Source organism: Argiope bruennichi, chromosome 4 (assembly GCF_947563725.1).
Source record: "Argiope bruennichi chromosome 4, qqArgBrue1.1, whole genome shotgun sequence".
Lineage (NCBI taxonomy): Eukaryota > Metazoa > Arthropoda > Arachnida > Araneae > Araneidae > Argiope > Argiope bruennichi.
Genome location: NC_079154.1, coordinates 113,949,306 through 113,976,565, shown reverse-complemented (window position 1 = coordinate 113,976,565; position 27,260 = coordinate 113,949,306). Strand labels below are relative to the sequence as shown.

Here is a 27,260-nt window from a genome sequence, read left to right as displayed (position 1 = left end):
CATTAATAAAATTATCTGAGACTTTTATAATTTATTCAGATGCAATTTACACCGCCCTGAAAAAGTATAATCGATGATATTGAAACATTTAATTTAGAATTAAGATTTTATAACACTGAGTAAAATATTTTATACTTTAGTAATAATTTTAGGCCACAACTTAATGAGCTTATTCACTTAACTCGTACTAATTTCTTATCTTGAAATATGCCTGAAAATAATATCATTCCTTTCTATAAGCAAAAAATTTTAAGGCTAAATATTACTTTATTCCTTTCCAATAGAAGAAAAAAATGGCTAAATATTACTTTATTCCTTTCCAATAGAAGAAAAAAAAATGGCTAAATATTACTTTATTCCTTTCCAAAAGAAGAAAAAAAATGGCTAAATATTACTTTATTCCTTTCCAATAGAAGAAAAAAATGGCTAAATATTACTTTATTACTTTCCAATAGAAAAAAATATGGCCAAATATTACTTTATTCCTTTCCAATTGAAAAGTCAATCTGGCTAAATATTACTTTATTCCTTCCAAATAGAAAAAAATATTCTAGCCAAGATTTACTGAACGACAAATCACGAAATTTGCGTTAATTGTCGACTGACTATAAAAATATGTATTTGAAAAAAAATCTAAGGGTGTCTTAGGAAAAAAAGTTCTAATTATAGCTGTTGAAATAACTTAGTGTTGAGGACCCTGCAGACAACCTTCCTCGTCATTTTTACCTGTGTGTCGACTATTTACAGCTGGAACAGAAATACTGCCAAGGAGTTCAGGAAGCATTCAAAATATCAGAAGACCAAGATCCGGCACCGAGATTTGCCCAGTAAACTTTTTTGGATTGAGTGCCAAGAACTCCAGTTGCAAGAAGCGGGAGCAGGTGGATTATTTTACGGCAGAAGTGGAAATATTTTTTGAGGGGCAGGAAACGTTTGGAATGCATTGAGGCTTTTAAAGAAATTTTTCTTGTGTCACAATGACAATGTTTTCTTTTAAACCGGAGTGTCCGATAGGTCTTGGTCACAATATGCAATCGCCCTTAAAAAATAACTAGGGATATTGAAGGTTTTTTCGACTCCACAGCTTCTTTTAAACAATATCTTCTTGAATCCATTGTAAGACGTTAAATATGATTCGACGAGAGATATGCAAGAAAATGTTATCCTATATATACGGGATGCTGTCACCAGATTTGAGTCGTTTATATATTTTTATTGTATGAAAAAGCTTGTACATAACAGATGCCTTGTACTAATCTTCAGGATTTAAAACCGTGCATTCGCATATTCAATTTATAATTCATCAGATAATTACAAATATTGTATGGCGTTAAATCTAGAATCGCTTAGATATAATGATGATCGAGATTTATTCAGTAATTTTATTATAAGCTGATAAAAGAATTGTTGCTTTCTGGAGATTTTGTATAAACCAAAGACAAAATTTTAAGTTAATATAGCTATAAAATATTATTCGTCAAATTATATGCAAGTAAAGAATAGAAGAGATTAAAAACGAACAAGCCATAATTTTTTTTATTCGTTGTTAAATTCTGAAGATAATTATAATGAAAACCAAAAAGAATCCGACAAAATTTCAACAATAACTTGCTTTTTTAGGAGACTTTCTCATTATATGCAAAAACATACATTACTTCCGTGCATAAATTTTCTGTTAAAAGGGGTTCAACTTAATGTCTAATCAACTATTAATTAGATATTTACAGAATATATAAAATATTATCTAAAATAATGTTTAAGATTTATTGTTTTAAAATTATTAGCATGAGGAGGGAATTGCTCAACAAATAAACTAATATCGACTACAGGAAGATTTTTTGAATTTTGAAAAATTGTATAGGTTATTTTTTGCGTGATCATGTTTTCCAAAATTATTGTTGAAAAATCGCCAAAATTATGTTTGATTTTGAATTAACTTCATTATACTAATTCAAATTTTTGGAATATTTCTCCAAGGATAGTATTAAGAGCCTTCAAACTACGCCCGTTACAAATTTGATAGCTCTATATCCTAAAGATCTAGAGCTATGTATCAAAAGATAGAGATACAAAGTGCACGTATAAATTTTTATATAATTGGAGATAAATTTCTTTATCGTAGCGTAGTTTTTGTATAAACGGACCAAAATAAGAATGGTATTCATTTTTTTTTCGTTTTAAATTTTGATTATTCTTAATAGTTACTTCTATGAAATAAACTATGTACAAATAGGAAAACGATTGCATATAAATACCTCCATAAAAATTCCATCCAGTATCAAATTAAAAAAAAAGAATTGGAAAGTAAATCCAATTTATTTGTTCTCTCAGTTGTTTTTGTTTCAAAATGGAATCATTAAAGAAGAAGCATTTCTAAAGTTGAGTATCGAATAACGGATTCACCATCATTAAATATGAAGCGGAAAGCAATTTTTAATGTAATAATTTTGTTCCTGAAGCATTGTTTCCATGCTAGGTTGATTGAAAGAAATACATTCAGGTTATTTTTTTTCTACCCTAGAATTACTCTTTATCAACCAAAATAGGTTTTGTCTTTAATTCAAAAAAATACTCTTATGTCAAAGAAAATCAGGATTCAAACTTTTGTGACAGATTTTTTTTCTATTCGAATATTTAAAAATCGTTCTGTTGCTTTATATTATTTCATTTGAAAGCAGAAATCAAATATCGTTTGCTACGATTTTGAAAAAGCGTTTGTTTACTTTAAACGGATGCACAAATATTACAAAAGTAGTAGTGAATTCAACAGCAAATTTCTCTTTATAAACATGAAGGAAGGAAGGTACACTCTAAAGAAAATCTTAAGTAGATACTTTCAGTTCTTAAAACCCTTGAGTTCTAAGAGCTGGTGCAATAATTTACGCAGAGATAAAGTCTTGAAGCATCCAACAATTCGCTTGTAATCTACTTTTTTCATTCGAAGATAAAAGTATAAATAACTTGACACACCTCTTCGAGTTTTTCTTACAGTCGAATGATTTTTCTTTCTTGTATAAACTTTTTTTCGAATCGCGATTCTTTCAATTTCTAAGCATTCTATTCCAAAATATAGGATTTCATTATTTTCTCGTAAAATAAAATGCTTCATTCAGTCGATCAAAATCTGTCGTTTCAATTCTAGAAACATTTTATAGAAAATAATAAAAGCAAAATACAATAATTAACAGGATTCAAAATAAATTGATTGCATTTAAATCAATTTAAATACTATATTAATTAATCGAAATAAAATATTAAATCACTTTTAAATAAATTTAACTATCATTTATGATTAAAAATGATTTTTACTTAATCGTTTGCTTTTATTTTAACGATTTGAAAGCAGACGATAATTTTGAGCAAAAAAAGTATTAAAATAGGAACAACAAAATTGAGCAAAATCTATATACATTTCTCCCTTTTTGTGTTTATCTTTTAAACTTTTAAGTAATAATTTTAAAGAAAAAATAAACTAACTAAAAGAATTGTGATCAAATTTAGCTTTAATCTGTTTTATAATCTTATAGTTTCAATTTAATTTTTAAAACATATCGTATTCAGATCTTTAATTCCGAATTACGAGATTGCGTTAGAAAATTAATGGAAATTTGATTACTTTGGCAATAAGAAAATTGATTTAGAAGGGCCGAAGTTATATCATTCAAGCGTGTGTAGGCTTCAAAAATGTGCATCGCTGTTCTAGTAGACATTAAATGCTATTAAAAATGTTAAAGGTCATTTGACTGTTAGGAAAGGTGAGAATTGGGGATATCTTAAACAAAACGGCAAGATAGATAGTGCATTGTCTATTATTTTGGCCTTTTTATAGATTTTTTTAAATACATTATCAAAAGGCTTGTTTGAAATATGAAAATAATATAAAAAATTTTCGGCATAGGAAAGTATTAGTAGTACTAAGTAAAAGTTATGAAACATTTATTTAGTAAACGTTTTCTTAAGCTAAATGAAGTAACTCATTATCTATTACTTATTTTTATTTCATTTTACTTAGAACATTTCGTTTAATTTTCTGCAAGAATCAATTATATTTTTTCTCCTTCAAATAATTTAAGTCATCTTGCCATTAAAAGCAACAAAAGACAAAAAATACCCTGTTAATTATAGCAAATATATATGTATTTAGACAGAAGATGACTATTTCTTACTTAAAATCTTTTTTTTTTTGTTCTTCTTTAAGATCTGATCAAATAATAGCATTTACTTTTATTATTTGATTACAAATATGTTTTATATCAGGTTTATTATATGTAAGCACATAAAATGCTATAAATCAAAATTATCACTTAGAGAAAAAAATTTAAGAGATGCCAAAAATTATTTTAGAATATATTTTTGTTTATTGTTCTCTAACATTTTTAATAGTTTATTTGATATGGTATATTTTAAGATAGAAAAATATTTATTTTCCCATAAAACTTTCTATAATATTAAAGAAAACACCATAAAATATTTGCATATTCAAAAAATATTTTTATTAGAAATCGAATTTAATCTATGCTTACTCCATATTGAAAAAATAATCGATCTTCTAGTTTTCAAAATTAGTACTACTCTTTAAAATAGTTTTTCTTCTTGCTTAAAAATGAAAATGTTTTAAAAATTTATTCCAATAAAGATTATCTCTCGGAACATTTTCAAAAATATTTTATTTATTTAAACGATACAGCATACAGATTCATTGTAAAACAACATAGGAAATATTGATTCAAGTAAAAAAAAAAAAATTAAGAAATTATATTTACAAAACTGTTTATACTTATATTTAACAAAAAGTGCTATTAAAGAATTAAATTTAAATAACCTTAATTTATAAAAGAAAAGATGGCAATAATTTTATTCTTTAATTTAACGTACAGTAAATAAAACAACGTAATAGGATTAACTTTATTAACAAATCAAAAATTGGCAAAAATTAATGACGTAAAGCAGATGACCCAGACACCTACTGAGATCAATCTAAAAATACTGTACAGATTTCAAATCAAATAGGCGGTGCTCGTCGATGAAAAAAATAAAAAGTGAAATTTATATTTGGAAACTCGAGCTATTTTATCAATTAACATTCGGTCCAATTGATGACATACTGCATCGCCTTTTCCCATCGTTCATGGGACATGATTGACGTCAAACCATTATTGATGAATGCAAAGGGCGGGCGGCACGCAAAGGGCGGATAAAAAAAAAGTATTCAATGCTAGTCCGTGTTGTCAACTTGGAGCGATAAAGATTTCCCAGATAACAAAGCTTTTGTGCTGCATTATTTTCAGCCAGAAAGTGATATCTGTGAAGGAAAATAGCGCGACCACTATGCTCCAGATAAGATTGATTGTTAAACGTGTCTTTGATTTCGTTGGTTCTCATCAAGTGGTGGTTATTCGTCACCTTTAAATGCGTTCACTGTTGCCTTTCATAGAAATTAACTTTCGAACCTTATGTCATGTTTTCCAGTAAGATTTCTGAGGTAAATGAAAAATACAACCGTTTATTGTGATTGGAGAAATATGGTAAAATCAAGAGAAACACTGATAGACTCGACTTTCCCAAGCTAACACCTCTGCATTGAGATGCAGTCAACTAACTCCAGCTCGCTTTCTTTTAACTCTAGTGATATTCCGAATTATACTCCCGAAGAGTTCATTGGAGATTACAGTAGTCTAATGATAAAGGCTCGGTTTTAGGTCTGGAAAGTTCCAAATTCGAAATATGATTTCATTGTATACCGAGGAGTAGCGCACATTAACTATGACATTAAAGATCAAAAGTCCTCTCAATGGTATAGAGTTTGGAAAAATGACTCCCGCTCACTTGCTATCCTTGTCATCTGACCTTCGTTCAAAATTATGAAATCCATCCAAGAATAGCTATCCTAGTGCTTCTATAGGGATATTTGTAAATTATTTATCTTTGAAGATGTTAAATCAGATCAAAACTCTAATTAAACTAAAACTCTAATATTGTTTTTTTGAATTCTTCACGATTTGCAAAAGCACTCGTAACACCTTATTTCGCAACTTACAGACGGTATGGCAGCTTAAAAATATTGCCATTATTTCATTCAAATGAATTTAAGTTCCAATTTAATCTGCTTTAATTTTAATCTCACAAAAATGTTGTTAGCTTTTCGCCCTCTTAATGATGGGTGAAAAGCTAACCCTCTTAATCCCTTTCTCATCTATGATGTGAGGTATATATATTTTCTTTAGTTCATTGTCTTACTCTCAAAATCCCAGGAAAGAAATTACGACTAGCGAGCATTTGTCCCAAGTGCTGCAACAATTTTGATATAACCTTCATAACGTATCCATCAATCACTGTGTTAGAAGTCCCTTTCAGCTGTCTTTTAGGCAAAGAAATTAATTGTCTCAATCATTTTTCTTCACTTTTCATACGTTTAAGGTATCATGAATGAATAGAAATGTCACTGACTAAAATATAAACTATCATTCTTTATACATAAGCTGTTCAAACAGGTGATCTTCTGAAATGTCAAACAAACCGCAACAGTTCACGAATTTATCGTGTTTGTGTCTTCGTGCAGGTGGTTTGCACACCATTTCGAAAACTCCACTGAAACCGCCTGACAACTTTTTTTTTTTCGGTATTGTTAAGACAGGATGAAAGATAAGAGTAAGATTACTTCATTAAATATGATAAATCATCTTGTATGAATTGTTGGCGAATTGAGTTTTAAAATAATAAGCTACTCATAATATTTTATGACTTTTGATTTTCGCAAACGATCCAGCGAGCATTATAAATTATATACTGTTCAGTAAATTTCTGAATCCTTTTAGTGGTTATATTTCTATCTCCCTTTGAAATAATGAATGCGAGAATTCTAACATTCTTAAATGAAAATTTTTAGAAATTTTTATCAGATTGTTAACAAAGAAAATGTGTGCCTTTTACTTAAATAAAAAAATAATTTAAAAAAATGCCAACCTGGAAGTTTTTAATTTTATTTTAAATACAGGAAAAAAGAATGCAATATCAACATAAATTGTCTTGCATTGTCATATCGATTCTCCTATTAATTTAAACGTTTTTTAAAGTAAAGCAATACTTTTTACGCACCCACTAGAATACTAAATATTAGTCGTTTGCATCCGTAAACAAATTTCATTTTAAAGTCTTGAAATATTCTATTTTTTATTGAATATTAATACATATAATTCTTAAATTCAATCCCGAAACCTACTCTTTTACATCAAGCTGGCATATGTTCTATAAATCATACTTTATGGCAAAAAGAGAAAAAAATATCGATATTAAATTATCGAAATTTGCCGTGCACCTTATGTCTTCCTTGATTTTGCAGCTATAAAATCTATTTGAACAATGAATAGAGCTGTCTCTACTGTTGAAGAATCTAATGCTTTCTTTTTCCGGGTACCACATGCTTTTGCAAATTCCAACCGGATATGCATCACTATGACGTCAGCACGAGCTGCGGAGCTCCCTCAAAAGACCGAACAGGACACTGTTATGTTTCTCTGCCGAGATCTCGGTACTGTCTGCTGGACTTCACTGTTTATCGCCGTTTGGCGACAAAGTTGTTTTTATAGTGAGTTTTTGTACGTATGCGAGACAGTAACAAATGTTGACATCTTTAGAAAATTTCTTTATTTAATGTGTGTAAATGCTTACCTTTCTTGCGTCCAAAAATTACGCTTGGCTTGATTTTAGTAACACATTCCTGGGTCAAAACCAAACAGTGAAGAAGTGTTTTCAGTGTGTGAACAGTTAAAAGATGTTTCTTTTTACTACAGCTTGGAGTTCATCCAAAGTACACTGTTGAGGCGATTATTTCCGTAATAAATCTTTGAACCTAGTAATAGAAACAAAACAGACTGCTAAGAATTTCGCTCTTTCTTTCCATAAAAATGCTAAAACGTGTCAAAATAGCAAACATTTCACATTTTGTTAAAATACCAGAAAATCAATGCTTATTTAACAGATCTTAGTCCTGAAAAATTATGTGTTTCTCTTTTTCCCTGGTTAAAAGTGTGTAGTTGTGTGTATTGGATACAGAATACAGGAGTTTGTTGGTTTAATGGTGAGTTTTCATTGTTGTTCCAATCGTAGAAAATGCAAGTCGTGGAGGTGATATTTATTGATACTTTTTGTATTCAGCTTTAACAGATTTCTGAAAAGCATATGCACTTATTGGTTCAGGAAAGTCACGTGATTGTTTTTTATGCTTTTTCTGCACGATATCGTGTCTTAGAAAAGAATTTCACGACACTTGTTTCCTTTACGGAAATTCATGTCACGCATTTTTCTATATTTGTTTAGATTATACATCTCCATAGCCGTCTTTCTCTTTACTTACTTGCTGTTGCAGTGCAAAGTCGCCTCGATTATTTTTTACAATTTTAATAAAAAAAATCCATTTATTAACATTTTCGATTCTTGATAAACAAATTATTTCAGCTTTATTTATTCTGAAAAAATTAAGTGTTATTGTTTTAATTTGCTAGCTAAAATTATTTAGTAAATGAAAGAAATGAATTGAAGTCCTTCAAACAGTGACAGCCATACACAAAAATTGAGCGTTTCTATCTTTCTCAAATATACATCTTAATTTTTTAAGATTTATAAATTATTTATTTTAATTTATAAAGGTATTTCCGCTGCATATGTTTTGATAAAAATTTAATTTGTTTATAAAATTTTATTTAAAAAAGAAAGTAATTTGAGAAGTTTTAATTCCCTACTTAAACTGTCAAATAATTGTAATGAAAATAGACTGAAAAACATCGCATGAAACATTTGCATAAATTCTTGCCTCATTTTGTGCAAAAATCTAAGATTCAATAACATTTATTCTAATAATGACTAATTTATTCTTTCAATCCTTAAACATTGATTTTGAATTCATTGCCTTATCAGACATGTTAATTAATAAACCGTTTGAGCTTTTCTAGCTATTTTTCTTAATTCGAGAAAATTAAAAAAATAAATGTACTTATTATTCTATTATTGAATTATAAAATATATTAATTTAGTTTTTAAATTTCATAATTTTAAAACTTTTGCTTCATTTGAAAGACCGAACAGGTTATTGATTATCCGAATTAAATTAAATTAAAATTTAATTTAAACCTCAGAATAATATTCTTGGGATTTTTTTCAAATAGGAGGGGTAAAGGGGGGAAAATTATCTGGAACTGAAAATTTATAAGCTTAAAAAAATTCTAGTCTCAAATGAACAATACATATTACTTTTTAAAGACAAACATTGCTTAAATTATAGTAAGCTTATTTTTTAAATGAAATTTAGATCTATAAATAGAGCATGCATAATTTCAACCAATACATATCTAGACAGTCTACTATTGAGCTATGACAGCTCATGTATTAGTATTTTATGTTTCTCAGAAAGACGACGACAGAAAATACTTAAAGTATTTTACTCCACATTTTTATGTTCGCTTTGGAAAGTTATAGCTTCTCATCTGTCTAAATTTCCTTTTGGAAAAATAGAAACACTTGACGTTTACGTTTTACTACGAGCACTAAATCAACCTCAAACAGCTGAGCCAGTTCAAAAACGGGAAAGGAGCTGATTTTGGCGACGGTCTGCTATTGGCGAGCTTTTCAGCTTCATCAGACGAACAAATATAATAGCAACCCTATATCTCCACCTGTAAGCTGCAGAGATCCCAGGCATTCTGCTAGAATATACACAAACACTTTTCTTTTACAATTTCTTTTTCCTGGAGGATAAAATGAGTTGAGGAAAGGGACGAAGTTGACGGAAAACATATAAAGGCTGGCATATAAAGTTGACGGAATCACATGAATGTTTTTTTTTTCTTTTATTGCATTTTCCGTCACATTAAAGGGAATACCAAACTTCAGCTCCAATTCTGCAATTTAACTTCTCTAGGAAAATCGATTCCTGCAATTGAAAATTAATTTATCGAGCATGTAGCTATTTTTGAAGATATTGACACTTTTTGTCAAGCAATTTTTTATTTTTAATTTTTTTTCGGATTTAAATTAAGTCAATAGACAATATACCTTAATCTGGCAGTGAATCACATAAATAAAAAATAAAAAGAATCGTGTATAAATTTTAGCAGGAAATAGCTCATAGTATTCATTATAATAAAAGAAAGCTCAAGTTGTAATCTCATTAAAATTGTTAAATACAATGATTAAATAGAATCGGGCTATATTTATGCTTAATGTCTCCATATTTTCTAATGTTTAGATGCATTCAGGACCACAAAAACAAATTTGTTAGAAATCTCGGCAAGAGTTGGGGGAAATTTAAAAATTCTTATGAATAAAAAGGAAAAAAAAATGTTACGATTAAAACTTAGGATTTCTAAATATATGAACAAGTTCTTTAAATGGAGCAAAAGAAATCCATGGAAAATCTTCAAATTCCAAATTAACACAATTAGCATTGCATAATTAATATATTTATTGACAATAAAATACATTTTAAATCGAATAGAAAAATATGAAATATTTCTAATCCTCTCTTTGAATTTCAAATGAAAGTTCGTTTTAAGTTGCCATAGTAACATCTTTATGTTTAAAAAAAACTTATCTATAATGTCATCGAAGACATGTTATCCGTTTGAGATAGAAACGCGACATTCTGCAAAATTAATGTTCAGATGTTAAAGTTAAAAAAAATACAGTATCGCATGCAGTAAAACTCTAAATATACGAATCAAATAGAGAACAAGATTCAAATTGGGTAAAGTATAGAAATTAAATTTGAAAAAATATGTATATTAGATTTAAAAAAAAGATACAAACATGATGGACTAGAGATTTGTTTAGTTTTTATAAAATTTGACTGTTTGATTTCAAAATTTTCATGTAAAAAATAAAATTTATAACAAAAAAATTCTCCTAATCATTGATAATTAAGATTTTAAACCCAGATTAATGTTTTAATTTCGAATTTTCAGTGTATTATTGCGCTAAAGATTGAAAAAAAGGAGGCATTATAAGATATTAGAAAAAAAAATTCTTTAATTTTTGCGTGGTTTTTATAAAAATTATAGCAAAATGTTTTAGATTAAGCGTAAATAATAAAGCATCTTAATTTGAAAATTTCGAATGATATTAAGATATAGATAATAAATTACTATTTTCAAGTAACTATTATCTTCCTAATTTGTAGTGATTGCAAGCTTAAAGTTAAAATGCTGAACCTGCACACAAGTATTAGCATCGCCAATGAACATTCACCTCAGATTCCGTTTTCTTTAATTAGACTGAAACCTTAAAAATAGGATATGTCAACACAGCTTCTATTTTTAACATTCAAGCCAAGGACTCAGTTTGCTCAGTCAGTGGAGCAAAGACTGGATTGGAGAATAGTTAAATGTTTGTGTATTGTGAACCTTTTTTAAGTTTTGTAAAACTGCTTAATTTGTATTGCCAACACGTAAATCAAAGTTGAAGATGACTTGATAATTGTGTTTTTTGATAAAAGCAAAAAAAATAAAAAAATTGCTATTATGAACCATACCCAAAAGTATTCTACAAAATTGCGTGTGTTTTTATTACATATATCAATAGTTGTTAGAATATATACTAGTTTTATTGATTTCAACAAAACATTTTTAGAATTGAAAAACTTGTTTTATAAATGTCAAATAAAATCGAAATTAAATATTTTTGTCTATTTTAAAAAACACTTAAATGTGCTTTAAAAATTCTTATATTTTTTATTCTTGATAACTAGATAGTTCATGAGATAAAAGTACTAAAAAATTCTGAAGATTATACTTCATTCAAAAAGTCAAATATAACCTGTAAAAGGAAAATTCTCTTCTTGTGGGATAAAACAAAGTTAAAAATACAGTTGAAGTTGAAAAATTGAGTGTAGACTATTTAGTTGAGCCATCAATAAATTTGTTACACTACAATTTCCTATTAATATTAGAAAATCTTTATTTATCAAAATTAGTGTCAACAAATGGTTCTGATTAACCAACCTTCTTACTTTTAGCGTCACAATTCTTGTATTATCGAGGTCGATTGCTCTTGTGTTTTTCGCCAAAATAACGGTTAGGCGGTTAATTCAAGTTTCTTTGAATCTTTGTAAACATCCGTTGTGTTTAAATTGGGTTTGCAAATGCCAAGATTTGTTTCCTGTGAACTTTTTGCCCTTCCGTATTTTCAAAAGGGATGTTCTGATGGAAACGTAAACAAACGGATGAAAATTTCTTTCATAAATGGAAATGAAATGATTGTTAAGTATATCTGGGCAGCTTTTAATTTAAAAAATTAAATTTGCTTTTAATTAAAAAAAGGGGGGGAGATAGCCTGGATAGTATATTTCGCACTTTCTTTTTATATGGAAAGAAAAAGGTTAAACACCATTTGAATGTTGTTAGAATTATTTATTCCTATGAATCTTATGAATTTCTAATGAAATAATTTTAATCATTTCTGACTTTTTTAAGCGAAGCTATTAAATCAATTTTAAAAAATAACTTTTAATTATATAAATTATATATATATCGTAAAGATTTTTTTTTTTTAATTCTTCGTTATTTTCTTTTTTTAGGTTCTCGTGCCAAATTCTTATATTGAAAAGATATTTTTAATTTCCTTTTACTTCAATATGCATATTTTAATTCCTATCATTAAAGTATAAATATTATAACACTATTTCTATACTATTTCTTAAAGGAATTTTCTTCTTGCAGAAGTTTGTATAGGAAAATTTGCACCATTTTTCAAGTTTAAAATAAGTCAAAGTAGAAAACAGTTTCTATATACTGTTATTAGTGTTTTAAAAAAAGATGTTTTTTTTTTATTTTAAATTATTTTCGATGCTTACTCTCAAAATAATGATTCAATATTACAAATGTAAGGGAATCAATTCATAACCATGGTGCATTGCATATGGGAATTTTTTTTTAGATTAATCGATCTTTTTTAATGTAAATTTTCATTTTGATTATTGAAATTTCTTCTTGCATTTTGAATTATTCGTAATTTTTATTGATGTTTGGATGCAATGTTAATGTTTTCTTTTCTTTCTTTTCAGGACTTCATTCCAGTGAAGTCACTTTGCAGGTTAACTAGGTCAAACAAACTCCGAACAAGATGGAGTTAGCTCACACTAAAACGTATCAAGAAACACTAGCCTACTTCAACACAGACCCTGAAAGAGGTCTCTCTCTCGATCAAGTCAAGAAGCACCAAGAAAAATATGGCCCTAACGGTTAGTATTTCATTTCACAATTTTAAGATATTAGTAAGACTTAAATGCCCCATCGTCAAACTCACCCAAACCCTTCTTTATAGTATCACAAATTGGAATACTACATTTGGCGAACTATTGCCAGAAAAAAATTCACATTTGGCAAACGCACCTTGCTATTTAGCCTTAGCAACAATTTCTGTCAGTTTTTATTTATAATTAAATACTGATCATAAATAAGATGGGGAAAATGAAATCTTAATGTTGAGAAATGTTAACTATATATACCATTTCTCAATTAAATAAATAAAAAAATATTAAATAAGCAAACGGTATATAATAAGTAAAACAAAATACTTGAAAATAAATTTTAGATTTCGATAAAGTAATTAGAAAAAAATTGAAACGTTTGTAATTCAAAAACCACTGTCCGAATTCTAAACTGTCTGTTAAAAGCAGTATCGGTCTTAATATTAACCAAAAAAATAAATCATCGCAATGTTAAATATTACTGGTCAGTTATTACTTGCCAAGTTACAGCCAGTTATTACTAGTCAAGTATTAACTGGCCTAAATATTTGTCTATCTTGTGACCGTCTTGATAGTATGCATTAATCGTATATGTATTTTTAGTATGCATTAATCGAATCTCTTATTTAAAAAAAAAAAAACATATATTCTTACAAATTTTGACAAAATTATCCACGTTACTATTTTCCTATGATAATTATCATTAAATTATTTTTTGACTAAGTACCAAAATATGTTTAGCAATTTAGATTAAATTTTATTTAAGAAAATATTAATTTATTATGTCTGGCGTAGTATGCAAACAGAGTGGTTTTTTTTTTCACCAATAAATCGAACCAAAATATTATTAAAGACACTAATTATTTACATACTTTGTATTGTATTTTAAATATTTCAGAAAGCACAAAATATTTTAAATATTAAATTTTATTGATAGCATGCTCATTTGGTGATCAGAAATTGTATTTATTATTTTTAACCAATTTTGAATTAATATTGTTTTAAAATTATACTAACATAAAGTAATTCGTTATGAAAATTCTTAGCTTTTAATACAGCAAAACTCGCATTATGATTTTAAGTCATAATTCTTTTGATTAACTGAAAGGAGAAAAAAATCAATTTGAAAGCTTTTCTCTTGATGGTAAAAAGGTCCCTCACCAACATCACATAATTAAGAATAATTGTCCAATCAATTTTAATTACTACATATTAATAAAATGTATTAGTTTTTAGTCTTCTGTAAAAAGAGTATTTTTAATCGATTTAATTCAAAAAACTAAAAGCAAGTTTGAAATTCGCACTAAAAGTTGAATAATATAATTTGAGAGATTTTCTTTGTTCAAACATGGTTGTATAATCTGATAAACGTCTTGTTTGATTTGGGTCTTAACATTTTCTTTTCTTTTCTTTTGCAGAGCTTCCCGCCGAAGAAGGTAAGTTTTTCATTTTATATGTATTGATAAAAAAAAAAATAGTGGAATAAAAAGGAAATTTCGCTAAAGAGATTTGGCAATTTTTCATGCGTCCTTTCCTGTGCACTTTAATCTCTATCAAATTTGATTTAAAAGGATTTTCAAAATCTTCGGTATGTCAAGTTTTGTCCCTTTCTGTGGAAGTTGGGAAAGTGGATTTTGTCGTTCCCTGTCTAATCTTTCTCAAATGGTTTTTGTCTACTTGCGTTGAATGCATGAATCATATCTCAAAGTTTGAATGCTTTAAAAAAAAAAGATAACTTATTTCTTAACTAAAGTTTTTGAGCTAATGGATGAAAATTCTTAGGTTTTTCTCGAACAGGAATTGCAATCTAAAACTGTCCTTATGTTTTTCCATTAAGCTCGGACGAATCTTCATAAATATTTTTAAAAAACTTATTAAAGCATAATCAACAAAACTCTCAAAAACACGAAAAAAAACCAGCCTCCAACTGGAATCCTTTCATGTTTTGAATTAATACAATTTTTTAAAAAAGATAGATAGAATGTGCATTTCATTGAAAATTAAAGTTGTGAGTAATTTTTTTTTTCATAAAAAACAAATGTCGTTTTGCAATGCTATTACAGCAATAAGCTGATCATTTTGCAATTTCAGAAACAACTATCCTAAATGAATATGAGAAGTGAAGAATTAATGAAAATAATAACTACTAAAAATCTTTGAAGTGTTCTAAAAAAAATTGCGGATACAATAAATTAAGCAGTTTATTTTTTTATCAAAATTATTAGTTCTTTTAAACCAATTAATTTAGAAAAAATAACACTTACCTACTCGGTTTATATATAAATTTAAAAACCAATTTTTTTGTCTAATAAAAATCGTTTGTTATTCGAAAATCCGTTTTTTATACAGAAAATTTAAAATAAAATTATTTTCGGAATAAATATTGAAGTATCGTTTTTTTTTTAAATTTTGCTTTATATAAACGTGTGCACAGGACAAAAATTCCTTATGTACCTAATATAATTTAATGGACGTAATTATAGCATTAATGCCAATACCTAATATATCATAATTTAATTATATTTCGAATTACACTGTAATTGATAAATGTGCATTTCTTTTCAGGCAAGTCCTTATTACAGCTCATCATTGAGCAGTTCGATGATCTCCTAGTCAAAATTTTGTTATTAGCAGCCATCATTTCATTTGTAAGTATCTCTTAATTGTTCTTATTTATGATTTTCTTATCCTCGTATCCCTCCTCCGCCATAATAGATATTTCACTCTATATTTTGCTATAAACAAAACTCCTGTCAAGCCTCATGAAAGTTTATTTCCTTAAATCCTTATAAATCATCATTTTGCAATCACTAATATCCAGTGACTGATTGTTTTACTCAGTACATTTAAAAAAATTGCTAGTGAATTAATAGTTAAATAATTTTTTATGAATTTTAATTTTTAAAGCACCAGTTTTCACATTTGAAATGTTTCTTATGGTGCTCACTTTGTTTTAATGCAATGTAGTAACTTTCTCCTAAATATAATTCTTTAAAAAAAAATTGAAGAAATTTTGTGATTTAAAAATTCTATAGAAAACTGTTCGGGGAAACATAGTTTTAGTAAAGAACGGTTGCATATTTTATTACCGAATCATTGGTGTTTTTTTTTAACTTTACATTTGCAGTCGGTTTTGTTTTTATAAGCATTAAAAGAGTTCAGAATTTTAAAAAGGTAACAAAATTACTTCAAGAAAGGAGAATCATAACAAGCTTATAGTTAGAATGCTATAAACTTTTTAAAGTACTTATTCTTATATAACATCAGAAAATAAGAAATGTGTGTAAAAATGTTGTTATTGAATTCGGTATTGTCTTTTGAGTTCAAAGAAAATTATGTCGTTGAAAGAAGAGATAATTTAAAAAAACACAATTGCATATGACATAAATATCATATCAATTTAAGAAATCAGTATTGTAAGTTTTTAGAACCAAGAACCACGAACTTAGTCATCACAAGAAAAAATATAATATACTGTATTGCAACTTTTATGTCAACTAATAATCCCAGCAATATATGACTGAACTCCCAAATCTTATAACTTATATTTGATTTTGAAATGAACGAAAAATTTTTTCTTAAAATGCCTTAAATCATGGAAAAATTTTCCTTGAAATATCCACCAAAAAATATGGCACAATGTCTTCGCATCCAAAAGAAAAATAATTTATTCTTATAGATAGAAAAGAGTGTCAAAAATGTATTATGTATTGTGTTGTATAATGTCTGATAGAAGCTTTACAATAAATGTTAAAAATCTTAAGAAGAAAGCAAGTGTATCGGGCGAAAATTTATAGCTTCAGTATGCGTGTCTTTATTGCTTATAGTCCTTTCTAAGACCTGAGAATAAAATAAAAAGAAACCAAATCTTTTATAAAGGAATAGAAGCCGAAGGATTCTATATAAATACGCTGGTCACACCAGCGGCTGTGAAATAAGAGCACTCTATCTTCCGAGAGGTGCTTATTCGATTTTTGCGTTGGATTTTCAAAAAAAAAATCTAGATAGCGTAAGTCAATGGTTACCAAGAGATTCGTTTCTTTACGCCTTTTCTGGATCCAGATATCTCCTATGTGCTTTATGTAAAATTCCAACAAGCACTTTTTGTATAACAGTTATTTTTGAACAGTTAAGTCAAAATAATGCACATTTTTAGTGACATAAAGATGTATTACTTTTAAAGATGTATACATATAACAATCAAAGGGTGAACAACTTTGCTGAATGTATTTTCTCAAATTTTGGATTTAAACTGGACACATCAGCTGCCATTCCTTTCCTACGTTATTTTCCACGCTATACTTTGATTATATGACAGCAACTGCTGAAGATACAGTTTCGGACAAATAAGAAATAGCACATACAATTAAAATTCTCTGAGCTTTAGATTATATTATAAAAAGCGTTTTTAATATTAACTTTCCCCTCTTTTTTATAAAATTTTGTGATAACTCAGTGAGGAATTTGAAATTCTGAAGGGCCGAGGCTTACGTTTTGTGAATTATCGGCGTAAATTGTTATTTCATAATGATCCAAAAGCGTCCTTTTGTTCTTTTGTAGTGATCATTGATGGATTTGTTAAAGTTATTGGAAAAATAAATGAAACAAATATAACTTAGATTTGAATTATTCTTCTAGTTGTAAAGCATCATTATATACACATACACTTTTAAATATACGGCAGCTTTTATATAATTTTTTTCATTCGAATCTCTATTTTCACCATATTTAGCATTGCATTAATCCAATTTGTAAACAAAATTTTAGTGAACTTGCATTCAAAATTCTATATCAAATAATCTAAATTGATATGTAATAAACTATTATTATAATACAAAAAAATAAATTTTCAAATCAAACTTAACATTTTAAAAAATATAGAATTTGTAGTATCAAAGCTATAAGAATAGCTTATATTTAAATAAGAATTTTTTTAATTAATTATATTCTTAAATTAATAAATTCAAATAATTTGAATCGTATAGATATAGATAGATATTGATAGCATATAATTAACTAAAAAAAATTTTTTTTAATTTATATTATATATGTGTTAAGATGCATAAATATATTTTAGAAAAGAACTAAGTGAATTTTCTTTCTCTTTAGGTACTAGCGTTATTCGAAGAACATGAAGACGAATCCTCTCAGATTACAGCTTTCGTGGAACCTTTTGTCATTCTTCTCATTCTCATTGCCAATGCTATTGTCGGTGTATGGCAGGTAAGTGTCACAAACATGACTTGTCTATTTCCACGCTATTGCCACAATCGGTTGATGTAATTCTTAACACTTTCCCAACAAATGTGTCATAATATGTTATTAATTGGTATTCCTTTGAAAATAAAGGCAAAATAAGCCTTCACCCATTTAACAAAGCAGCTTTTATAAAACGTTAGATTTAAGTATCTGGAACAAAGCACGATTTAGGGGGGGGGGGGAATTATTAAATGCAATAAAAACCACATTGGTTTCTATGGAGCTGTATAGCCTGAGCACTAGAATATTATCTTAATAAATTGAATCGAAATTTTGATTTGTAAATAAAAAATAGGAGCCATGAATGCATGTTTGTTCAAAAGTTTCCGATTTTTAATGGAAATGAGGGGATAAAGCATATTTTAGAAATATTTCAATGTAATTGTCTTTGTTTTGTATCAAGTTAAATACAACAGAAATTCTACTAATAAAAATCCTATTTATATTGTTCTCTAACAAGTTCCTATTATTTTTTACTCTTAAACTCTTTGTTAAAAATTCGAGTTACATTTATATTTCTGGAATTAATTTTTTAAAAAATTGAAAATGGAAAGAACTTTATGTAGACAATTAAATGTTACACTTAAATGGACAATTAAATATAATACTTTAATGGGATATTAACTGCAACTGTTTCTTATTGAATGCTGAGTCAAATTCATAAACAAGTTTTAGTAAAAGAAGGCTATTGTTTCATGTTTTTGGCAGTTTAAAAATATAGCTTAAATAATATTTAAATTATTTTAGATTATTTTTTATGACACACGAAGTTGATACTCTATAACTGAAATTTAAATTTCAATTCTCTTAACTATTGACTCATGGGAGTAAGAAAATGCATAAATCAAAATCATTACTAATTTGATTACAGATAGATTTTGCAGTGTGCATTGCTTCGGCATTCAAAATCCTTCGTCTGTTTCATCAGACTGTAAATATAGATTCTTAGTTCCAAATAGTACTCAATGAGTATTGTTCCTCGAATGCGAGTGGCGACTTCCTTTTGTGAGGCTTCCACAATATGCTCGAGAACCTGTTCGTCAGCTCCATTCTTCGATGCTCGGGTTTCCAGGCCTCCCTTCATCATGCCCATATTTAGATCAGGTCCCACTGCCAGAAGCCTTTGGCGAATGTGCAAAATATTGCTTTCGTCTTGATCCAAAAACTACAATTAATGCCTGTACCCTTGCCATCTATTTATATTCCCAGCTCTAGGTCTGGAAAGTATGTCTCTTTCGGTGACTTTTCCCTTCGTTTGTTTGTGTGCGAGAGTTACCGCCCCCCCCCCTTTCACTTTCTATCTTCCGTTCTCCCTTAGCTTGATCTAGTCTTTCTGTGTCCTTGAAAGCTATTACCTCCTGCCTTGTCCTGCTGCCAGAATCGTGGAATCCTTTAGTTTTGCCGATAAAAAAGAAACGACCTGCCTCCGAAATTAGGACTCTTTGTTTCTTTCTTTTCTTTTTTTTTTTTTTTTTTCTTTTTCTCTCTACCTCCCTTTCAATGGCTGCAGTGTTTTGTTTGAAGATGTGCAGCGAATGCTCGTTAAAAGACTGATTCAAGCTATAATTCATTCATAAACAACTGCATAGCAACTGCTGTTTAAATGCCTGATGCACTCCAGAAGGTTACTGATTTGAAGGTCAACAACAGGGTGTTGGGACAGAAGCTGGGAAATTTATTTTTATTTACGGATAAATCTACCCAGAATGTTGAGAAAGCGTTACAAGAGACAATTCATTCAGAAATGTGATCCGACACATTTAGATTAGAAGACATTTTTATAAGAAAAACATTGTTTCATCTGATTAAATTAGTGAACTAAAATGCTGATTTATTTCCATCTACCATGAAAACATGAACAAAAACATATATTCACAACTATTGCCAAAGATCGATTATAGTATATTATTTGTGGTTTATAAAGGAGGAAAATTCATTTAATTTTGCACTCGAAGCAACGAATGAAAGAAATGAATTGTTATAAAATATCGTATCACGCCCATATCATAACGTCATCTACCATATTATTTCTTATATTAATACTTGTTCTTTTAATAAATATAATACAAAGAGTCTTAATATATTTATATTATATTAATTATATTAAAAAGTAAGCAAAAGTATATTAATTATATTAAGATCGGCTATATTATTTGGGAAATTATCTTATGACATTTCAGATGATGGCCAATATAAAGTTTAGTTATTTTGTTTTACATTTAATCACAAAAACTGATGTTTTTAATAGCATATTTCTTTTATCCACTTTAAAATTTCAATTTTTCTTTTAACATTTATTTAAAGAGTTCAATCAACTGTAAAAAATTATGTGGGTCTACTTTTTAAAGTTATAAACAAATGTATGCATTCTAGAATATGATCATGTTAGAGAAGAATTAATAGATGATATTTGCAAAAGAATCGGGTTGTCAATCTTGATATTCAAAACAAAAACAAAACCGATCAATCCATTGCGGATATGCGGGTAATTTACAGATAACCAGGCGAAAGCCCGTACAGACAAGACAAATAAGATAAAAGTTCAGTCTCGTCATTTCTTATAACTTCCAAAAGTATCAATAGAATATAAAACAGAATTTAAATACAATAAATAAGAATGTTTGATATGTTTTAAATAAAATCAGACGATAAACGACAAATTTATTCTAAAAGTTTGCTCGTTGCCATTTCGTATCAAAATTCCAAATTATTTCAATTAAAAAGAAATTTAAAGACTTTTAAAATTTGCTGGAAACTAAAACATCGATTTGAGCTCTAAAATTCAAAGAAACAATTACCATTCTCGAATATTTGAAGTCCGTTGGTTATTTTTTTTTATTTTGTGAAGCATTAGACAAACAATGTAGAAGGCGTAGAATTTCACTTAAATGTATTTTTAATATTTGTAAGACTCTGTGGCCGTCTTTTTAAAAATAATCTTGGCAAAATTTCTAAAAATATTCTGACTTTTTCTACGCTATCTTTGTGTATTTACACATTTCCATGCTTATTTTTATTATGATGACTGTTTTGCTAAAAAGCATTTCTTACAAAATCCATTCTATTTAAAATAAAATCTAATTAGTTTTTTAGAAGAAAATAAACTTTTATAAATGAGTTAAATGTCAGACTTTTTTATTTGAATTTTTTTTAACTTGAGATCCATTGTTTTTCGAATTCGCTGCTAAATGTTGCCATGCCTATGGAATCAAAATTTATTTTAAATAATAATTAACCGATGACTGCATTCTAAAAATACTTAAATACTATATTTCTGTCGAGAAATGCAAGAATGGGAAACTTTAAACCTCTAGCACATAGGAAAGTGAAAGTGAATAGGAAAGTGAAATCGATGACAAAATTTCCTCTTTATAAATTGAAAAATTAAATTAAATAAATATGTTTATTTTCTAAAATACTCATTATTTTCTTGCAATTTAAGAAATGCTAACCGATTGTTAAGATTTTACAATATTTCCGCATCATATAAATCGTTTTTTTAATCATTTTTCAGTGATATGTGCAACTTGTTTAGTAATTTAATAAAAAAAAACTTGCAGTGAATCGGCTGCTACTAATGATTAAAGTGACTAAATATGAAGGCTGAAGTTGAAATTTAATAAGTGAATAAATACATTTTTCAATAATTCTACAGAAATGCTATATGTTAAACTTGTAAAAGGGATAATCATCTTCTTTTCTCAACGCTAAGTGATACTGTTGTTATCTATAGAAAATTTTAAATTGGCATTTTTAGTAGTTAGAAATCAAATGTGATCTTTAAAATGATTAGATTTCAGTTTCATCTCATTTATTTACAAAAGAATCTCGAAACGAACTGATTTTATTCTCTTCTGTTTTCAGGAAAGGAATGCTGAAAGCGCCATTGAAGCCTTAAAAGAATATGAACCAGAAATGGGAAAAGTCGTCAGACAAGACAAAGCTGGTGTACAAAAAATTAAAGCCAGAGACATCGTCCCTGGTGACATCGTTGAAGTGTCTGGTAAGGAAAACTACAATACAGTCAGACAAATTGTATTCTAAAATATAAGAGTTATCGTTAGTTGGCGAAGGATTGTGAAATTCATAGCAAACAAATTATGATCAAAGCAGAGAAACATAAATATCATTTTCACAAACTCGTCTATATTGCAGAATAAGCAAAAATGGTCCAAGTTTATACAATCGTAAAAGTCTACGACTTTGTAAATTTGTACCTTAAAAAATCTTAATTTATAGAATCTCTGACATGTAATTATTTCCGTTAACTAAGTCTTAAACGATATAAATGTATAGATATTTTGGTATAATCATTGAAATGTAAAGCAAAGAAAGTAAAATGTTAGTCAATTCCCATAAATTTGATTATTTGAGTTTTATAAAGTCTGAATCACTGCAGATGAGTGTGAGATTTGCGTCTAACAAATTACAAAAGTGGAGTAAGAAAACAAAGTTGCATCTTCATCTTGTACTATTAAATCAGTAAAAATGCTCTTTAAATTTGTAATATCCTAAATATTCATTAATTATTTTCTATTAATTCAATGAATATTTTTCCACAAATACTACTGTATATATTTGTACACAATTCGTATCTATTAAAGGTTGGTTGAAAAGAAGATAAACATTTTTTTTTATAAACAAAGACTTGAAACACTTTTTGCGTTTTTTTTCCTTCAATTAATTTTAATGAGCTTCTGTAATTTTGCTGTAATGTCATATCTATTTATTAATCAATACATGCATGACCAAATTATTGTTATGAAGTTAAAATTATTTGTGAATTTAAAAAAAAATTCTTTACTATACAGTTGGTGACAAAGTCCCTGCTGATATTAGATTGATGAAAATTTTTTCCACAACTTTGAGGGTTGATCAGTCCATTTTGACTGGTAAGTAGCATTTATTTTTTTCTTATTTTACATAATTAAAAAAAATTATTCGAATTCATTCAATTAATTTTTCAGTCCTTGAGTATCATAATTTTATATTTGAATTCTATTTATAAATTGTTATATATATTATTCTTGCTTAACTTAGTAATAAAAAAATGAATGATGTTTTAAGATGTACTAATTTTCAATATATGATATGAAAACATATTCAAAATTAAGAATGAATTGTTTAAATATAATTTTCTTTAAATCAAGTTTATTTCTTATTAGTAGAAATTTCGTTTTAATAAGTTAGAAAAGTTTTAATAAGTATGGAAATAAGAATTCTAATAATTGGTTAAAATTTTAAGAAGTTAAAAATGTTAAAAGATGGAATTATTATGCAAGTTTAATTCTTTTAAAATATTATATTTTTATTCAATCCCATAATTATTTTTTTCATAAAACCTCCTAAAATATTCTTGAATTCTATTCTCTTTTTTATTGTAAATTATGAACAGTTTATTTTAACTGGAATAACTACAATAGAGAATCTTTGATAATTAATATATTTTAAAACATTGATATCGATATCAAAATGATATACGGAAAAAACCAAATGGTGAAATTTTTGCATCATTAATCGATTCAAATAAATTAATTAATATGAAATCTCTTGCTTCCAGGTGAATCCGTTTCCGTCATCAAGCACACAGACGCCATTCCAGATGTTAGGGCTGTAAACCAAGACAAGAAGAATATTCTTTTCTCAGTGAGTTACATATTCTATCTTTTATAAAGAATAGAATATAATTACATGATATTTTCTAAGAATTATCATAATTATAATAAAGCTATTAACTTCAAAAAATATAGTTTTTTTTTATGTTATGAACATATTTTTTAAAGCCAGTAAAAGATTTTTAAATTTAAGTGAATAATTATAAGTTTTATTTTAACTTTATAAATTCAAAATATGATTATGCTTTTGATGAAATATCAAATAAATCTCTATCTTTCATTTTCTAGGGTACCAACATTGCTGCTGGCAAAGCTCGTGGCATTGTCATTGGAACTGGTTTAGACACAGCTATTGGTAAATTTAAATTTTCATTTTAGTTCCTTTAATTTGCTCCTTTTTCTTCTTCTCTTCATAATTTAAATTCACTTACAACTTTTGATTAAATTAATTTGCTGCTCGTTATCCATTAGTAATTAGTTGTACAATCCCCGGTACAACAAACGGTTTTTTTTATACCTGGGTTTTTATCTACTTGGTTTTATAAAGAGTGTCATCTATATGGTTACTGGTGGGTCTCTGGTTACTTAGATTTCTGCAGCTGCATATACTACTCTACCAAAAATGAAAAAAGTTTCACTAATACATGCTAATCACTAAATCGACACAGATATAAGATAATTACGGTTTTTTTCAAGTCTCATCAATGACTTAGCAATCGTAAATGACACCCAAATAATGGTTCATCTTTTTTTGCCTTCTCTTGTATTTTTGCCATTGAAAAGTGGTATAAACACTTTAATCTTTCTAGGACACCCTACAAATTGGCGCCTGCAATATTTATACCATATTGCCCCGTCGTCACTGTGCCATCAGTGTAAACCCTTCATTCAATAAGTCTGTCCTCAATTTAGCGTTTTAATTAGATCGATCCTCCTCCTGTGAACACTTTGCTACCATTCTTTATAAACTTCACAACTTTGCATTGTAGGCTAGCTTCTTCTTTTGCAGATGGTCCCTTTAAGATTTGTATCAAATTATTTCCCCTTAAAATTTGTGCCAAAGTTATTTTTCTTCAAATTCACACTTTCACTTGCTAGATTAAAATGTTTGGTATATTTTTTTCTTCCTTTTCCATTAAGTTAACCACATTAAAAATTTATATATGATTGATTCTCTCCTTCTTACTCATTAAAAAAACCTTTTTCCTATCCCCAGGTAAGATCCGAACTGAGATGACTGAGACCGAGGAAGTGAAAACACCCTTGCAACAGAAGCTTGACGAATTCGGTGAGCAGCTGTCCAAAGTTATTTCCATCATTTGCGTTGCCGTCTGGGCCATCAACATTGGTCACTTCAATGATCCCGCTCATGGTGGATCATGGATCAAGGTACAAAAATACTAACTTCATTGCAAAAACAAGCCATGTTTTCATTTATCATACAATGATTTTCTTTGTGAAAATAGTGATGATAATTTTTTTTAATTATTTTTGATAGAGTAATTGCTTATATACTAGATATTAATTATAAATTATGCGGTTCATCATATGATGTGCATAATACAAAAGTTATCCAAAATGTCTTATAGTGCAGATCATTTGACTTGGAGTTATTAAGTTTAACAGATCTTGGATAATCTGTACCCATCAGAAAAGAGTTTAATTTTTTTAAATTATTATTATTTAAAATGAAACGAAGTATTAATGTTTCTTCCTAAATAATTTCAAAGCATATCACAGCACAAAATCCATTTTCACATTAGATTCTTAAAAAGTGTCTCTTCATTGTTATTGACTTTATCTTCAAACAACATTTACACTATTTTTTTTTTAATTATATTAAACATGTTAAAATTTTTTTTCACCTTTTACTCCCGCGTTTTTAACCCATCTTATGATGGTATTTCATGTATATTTATATGCAGGTCATCATTATTATAATTAAGAGTGAAATTTGCAAAATAATATAAAGAGAAACGAATTTGTACGATTTTAAGTAAGCTTAAAACATTACAACGTTTGATGTTTCTGACGAAAAGTTCGGATCTCTTTTTTATTTTGCTTTATACTCACCCCTTATTTGATGAGTTAAGGTGATCTCCTGAAATTCGATAGAAATGCGCTCCATTTTAATATACTTAATAAATGGTATTTTCAATTACAGGGCGCTGTTTACTATTTCAAGATCGCCGTAGCTCTGGCTGTTGCTGCCATTCCAGAAGGTCTCCCAGCTGTAATTACAACTTGCTTGGCTTTAGGTAAAGTATTTTTTTTTTTGAAAGTACATTTTTCCAGTCTTCTTTGGGGGAAAAAAAAGGGGAAACTGGCTTCCCAATCCCATTTATTCTTTCTTATTTCAATTGTCCTTTACCTTTTGTGGATATGTTTGACATCTTGGAAATCTGAGTTCAATAAATAAAACAAGATACATAAAATTGTTAAAATACACTACAAAATTTATCATAGAACTTTAAGACGATAAGAGATTTTGATCAATTCAATTACAGGAACACCCAATTTGAAACTATATGCAGGATAGTTTGAACTTGTATGTAGACTTTGTAATTTTAAACAATCATACGCTTTCGAAGATACTGCCTGAGGTGGCAAACATCTCTGCACCCCATCAAAAATTAGTCTCATGGCGAATTTAAAATGTATGAGGTTTATATACACACCCGATTTTCTATGGATTCTGATTTTGAACTGGCACTGACGCAGGACCACTATGGCCACTAAATTTTATTATAATACTTTCCTACTAATATATATTTTTACTTAGATTACTATATATTTTTCTGTAAACAGTTTCTTCATTTTACGTTCATAAAATCTTACCTATAAGCATGAAACGCCCAGCAATATTGTTACAACATCATAGAGATATCTTTTGCTAATAGAGTGGCTATTAAATACTGAGAATATCCACTATTTTAGGATTATATTAGTATTTTCTGTATGGTTTATTTTTTATGTGTACAATAATTGTATACCGTTTTAAAGAACTTTTAGATTGTTTTCTTAAAGTATCAGTGAAACCGAAATAAGGGTTGATTTCCTTTTGCATTATCGAACGGACCATCACATATAGTTTAAATTCTTTCTGCATTTTTAGATACATAAAAAGGAATTGAAAATTGTTTTGTTTC

General features: G+C 27.9%; 1 protein-coding gene across 3 annotated transcripts in view; it reads left to right on the top strand.

Annotated features, from left to right (window-relative positions):
• LOC129966502 (calcium-transporting ATPase sarcoplasmic/endoplasmic reticulum type-like) overlaps positions 1-27,260 on the top strand; it is a 50,321-nt gene that overhangs the window by 9,222 nt on the left and 13,839 nt on the right. For all 3 annotated transcript variants that reach the window (XM_056080932.1, XM_056080935.1, XM_056080933.1), the window contains exons 2-11: positions 13,052-13,228; positions 14,656-14,673; positions 15,803-15,885; positions 18,347-18,460; positions 22,361-22,499; positions 23,308-23,388; positions 24,057-24,142; positions 24,400-24,466; positions 25,328-25,500; positions 26,276-26,369. In XM_056080932.1, coding sequence (XP_055936907.1) covers positions 13,111-13,228; positions 14,656-14,673; positions 15,803-15,885; positions 18,347-18,460; positions 22,361-22,499; positions 23,308-23,388; positions 24,057-24,142; positions 24,400-24,466; positions 25,328-25,500; positions 26,276-26,369 — 973 coding nt within the window. In that variant the 5' untranslated portion in view covers positions 13,052-13,110. The remainder of the gene's footprint in view (positions 1-13,051; positions 13,229-14,655; positions 14,674-15,802; positions 15,886-18,346; positions 18,461-22,360; positions 22,500-23,307; positions 23,389-24,056; positions 24,143-24,399; positions 24,467-25,327; positions 25,501-26,275; positions 26,370-27,260) is intronic.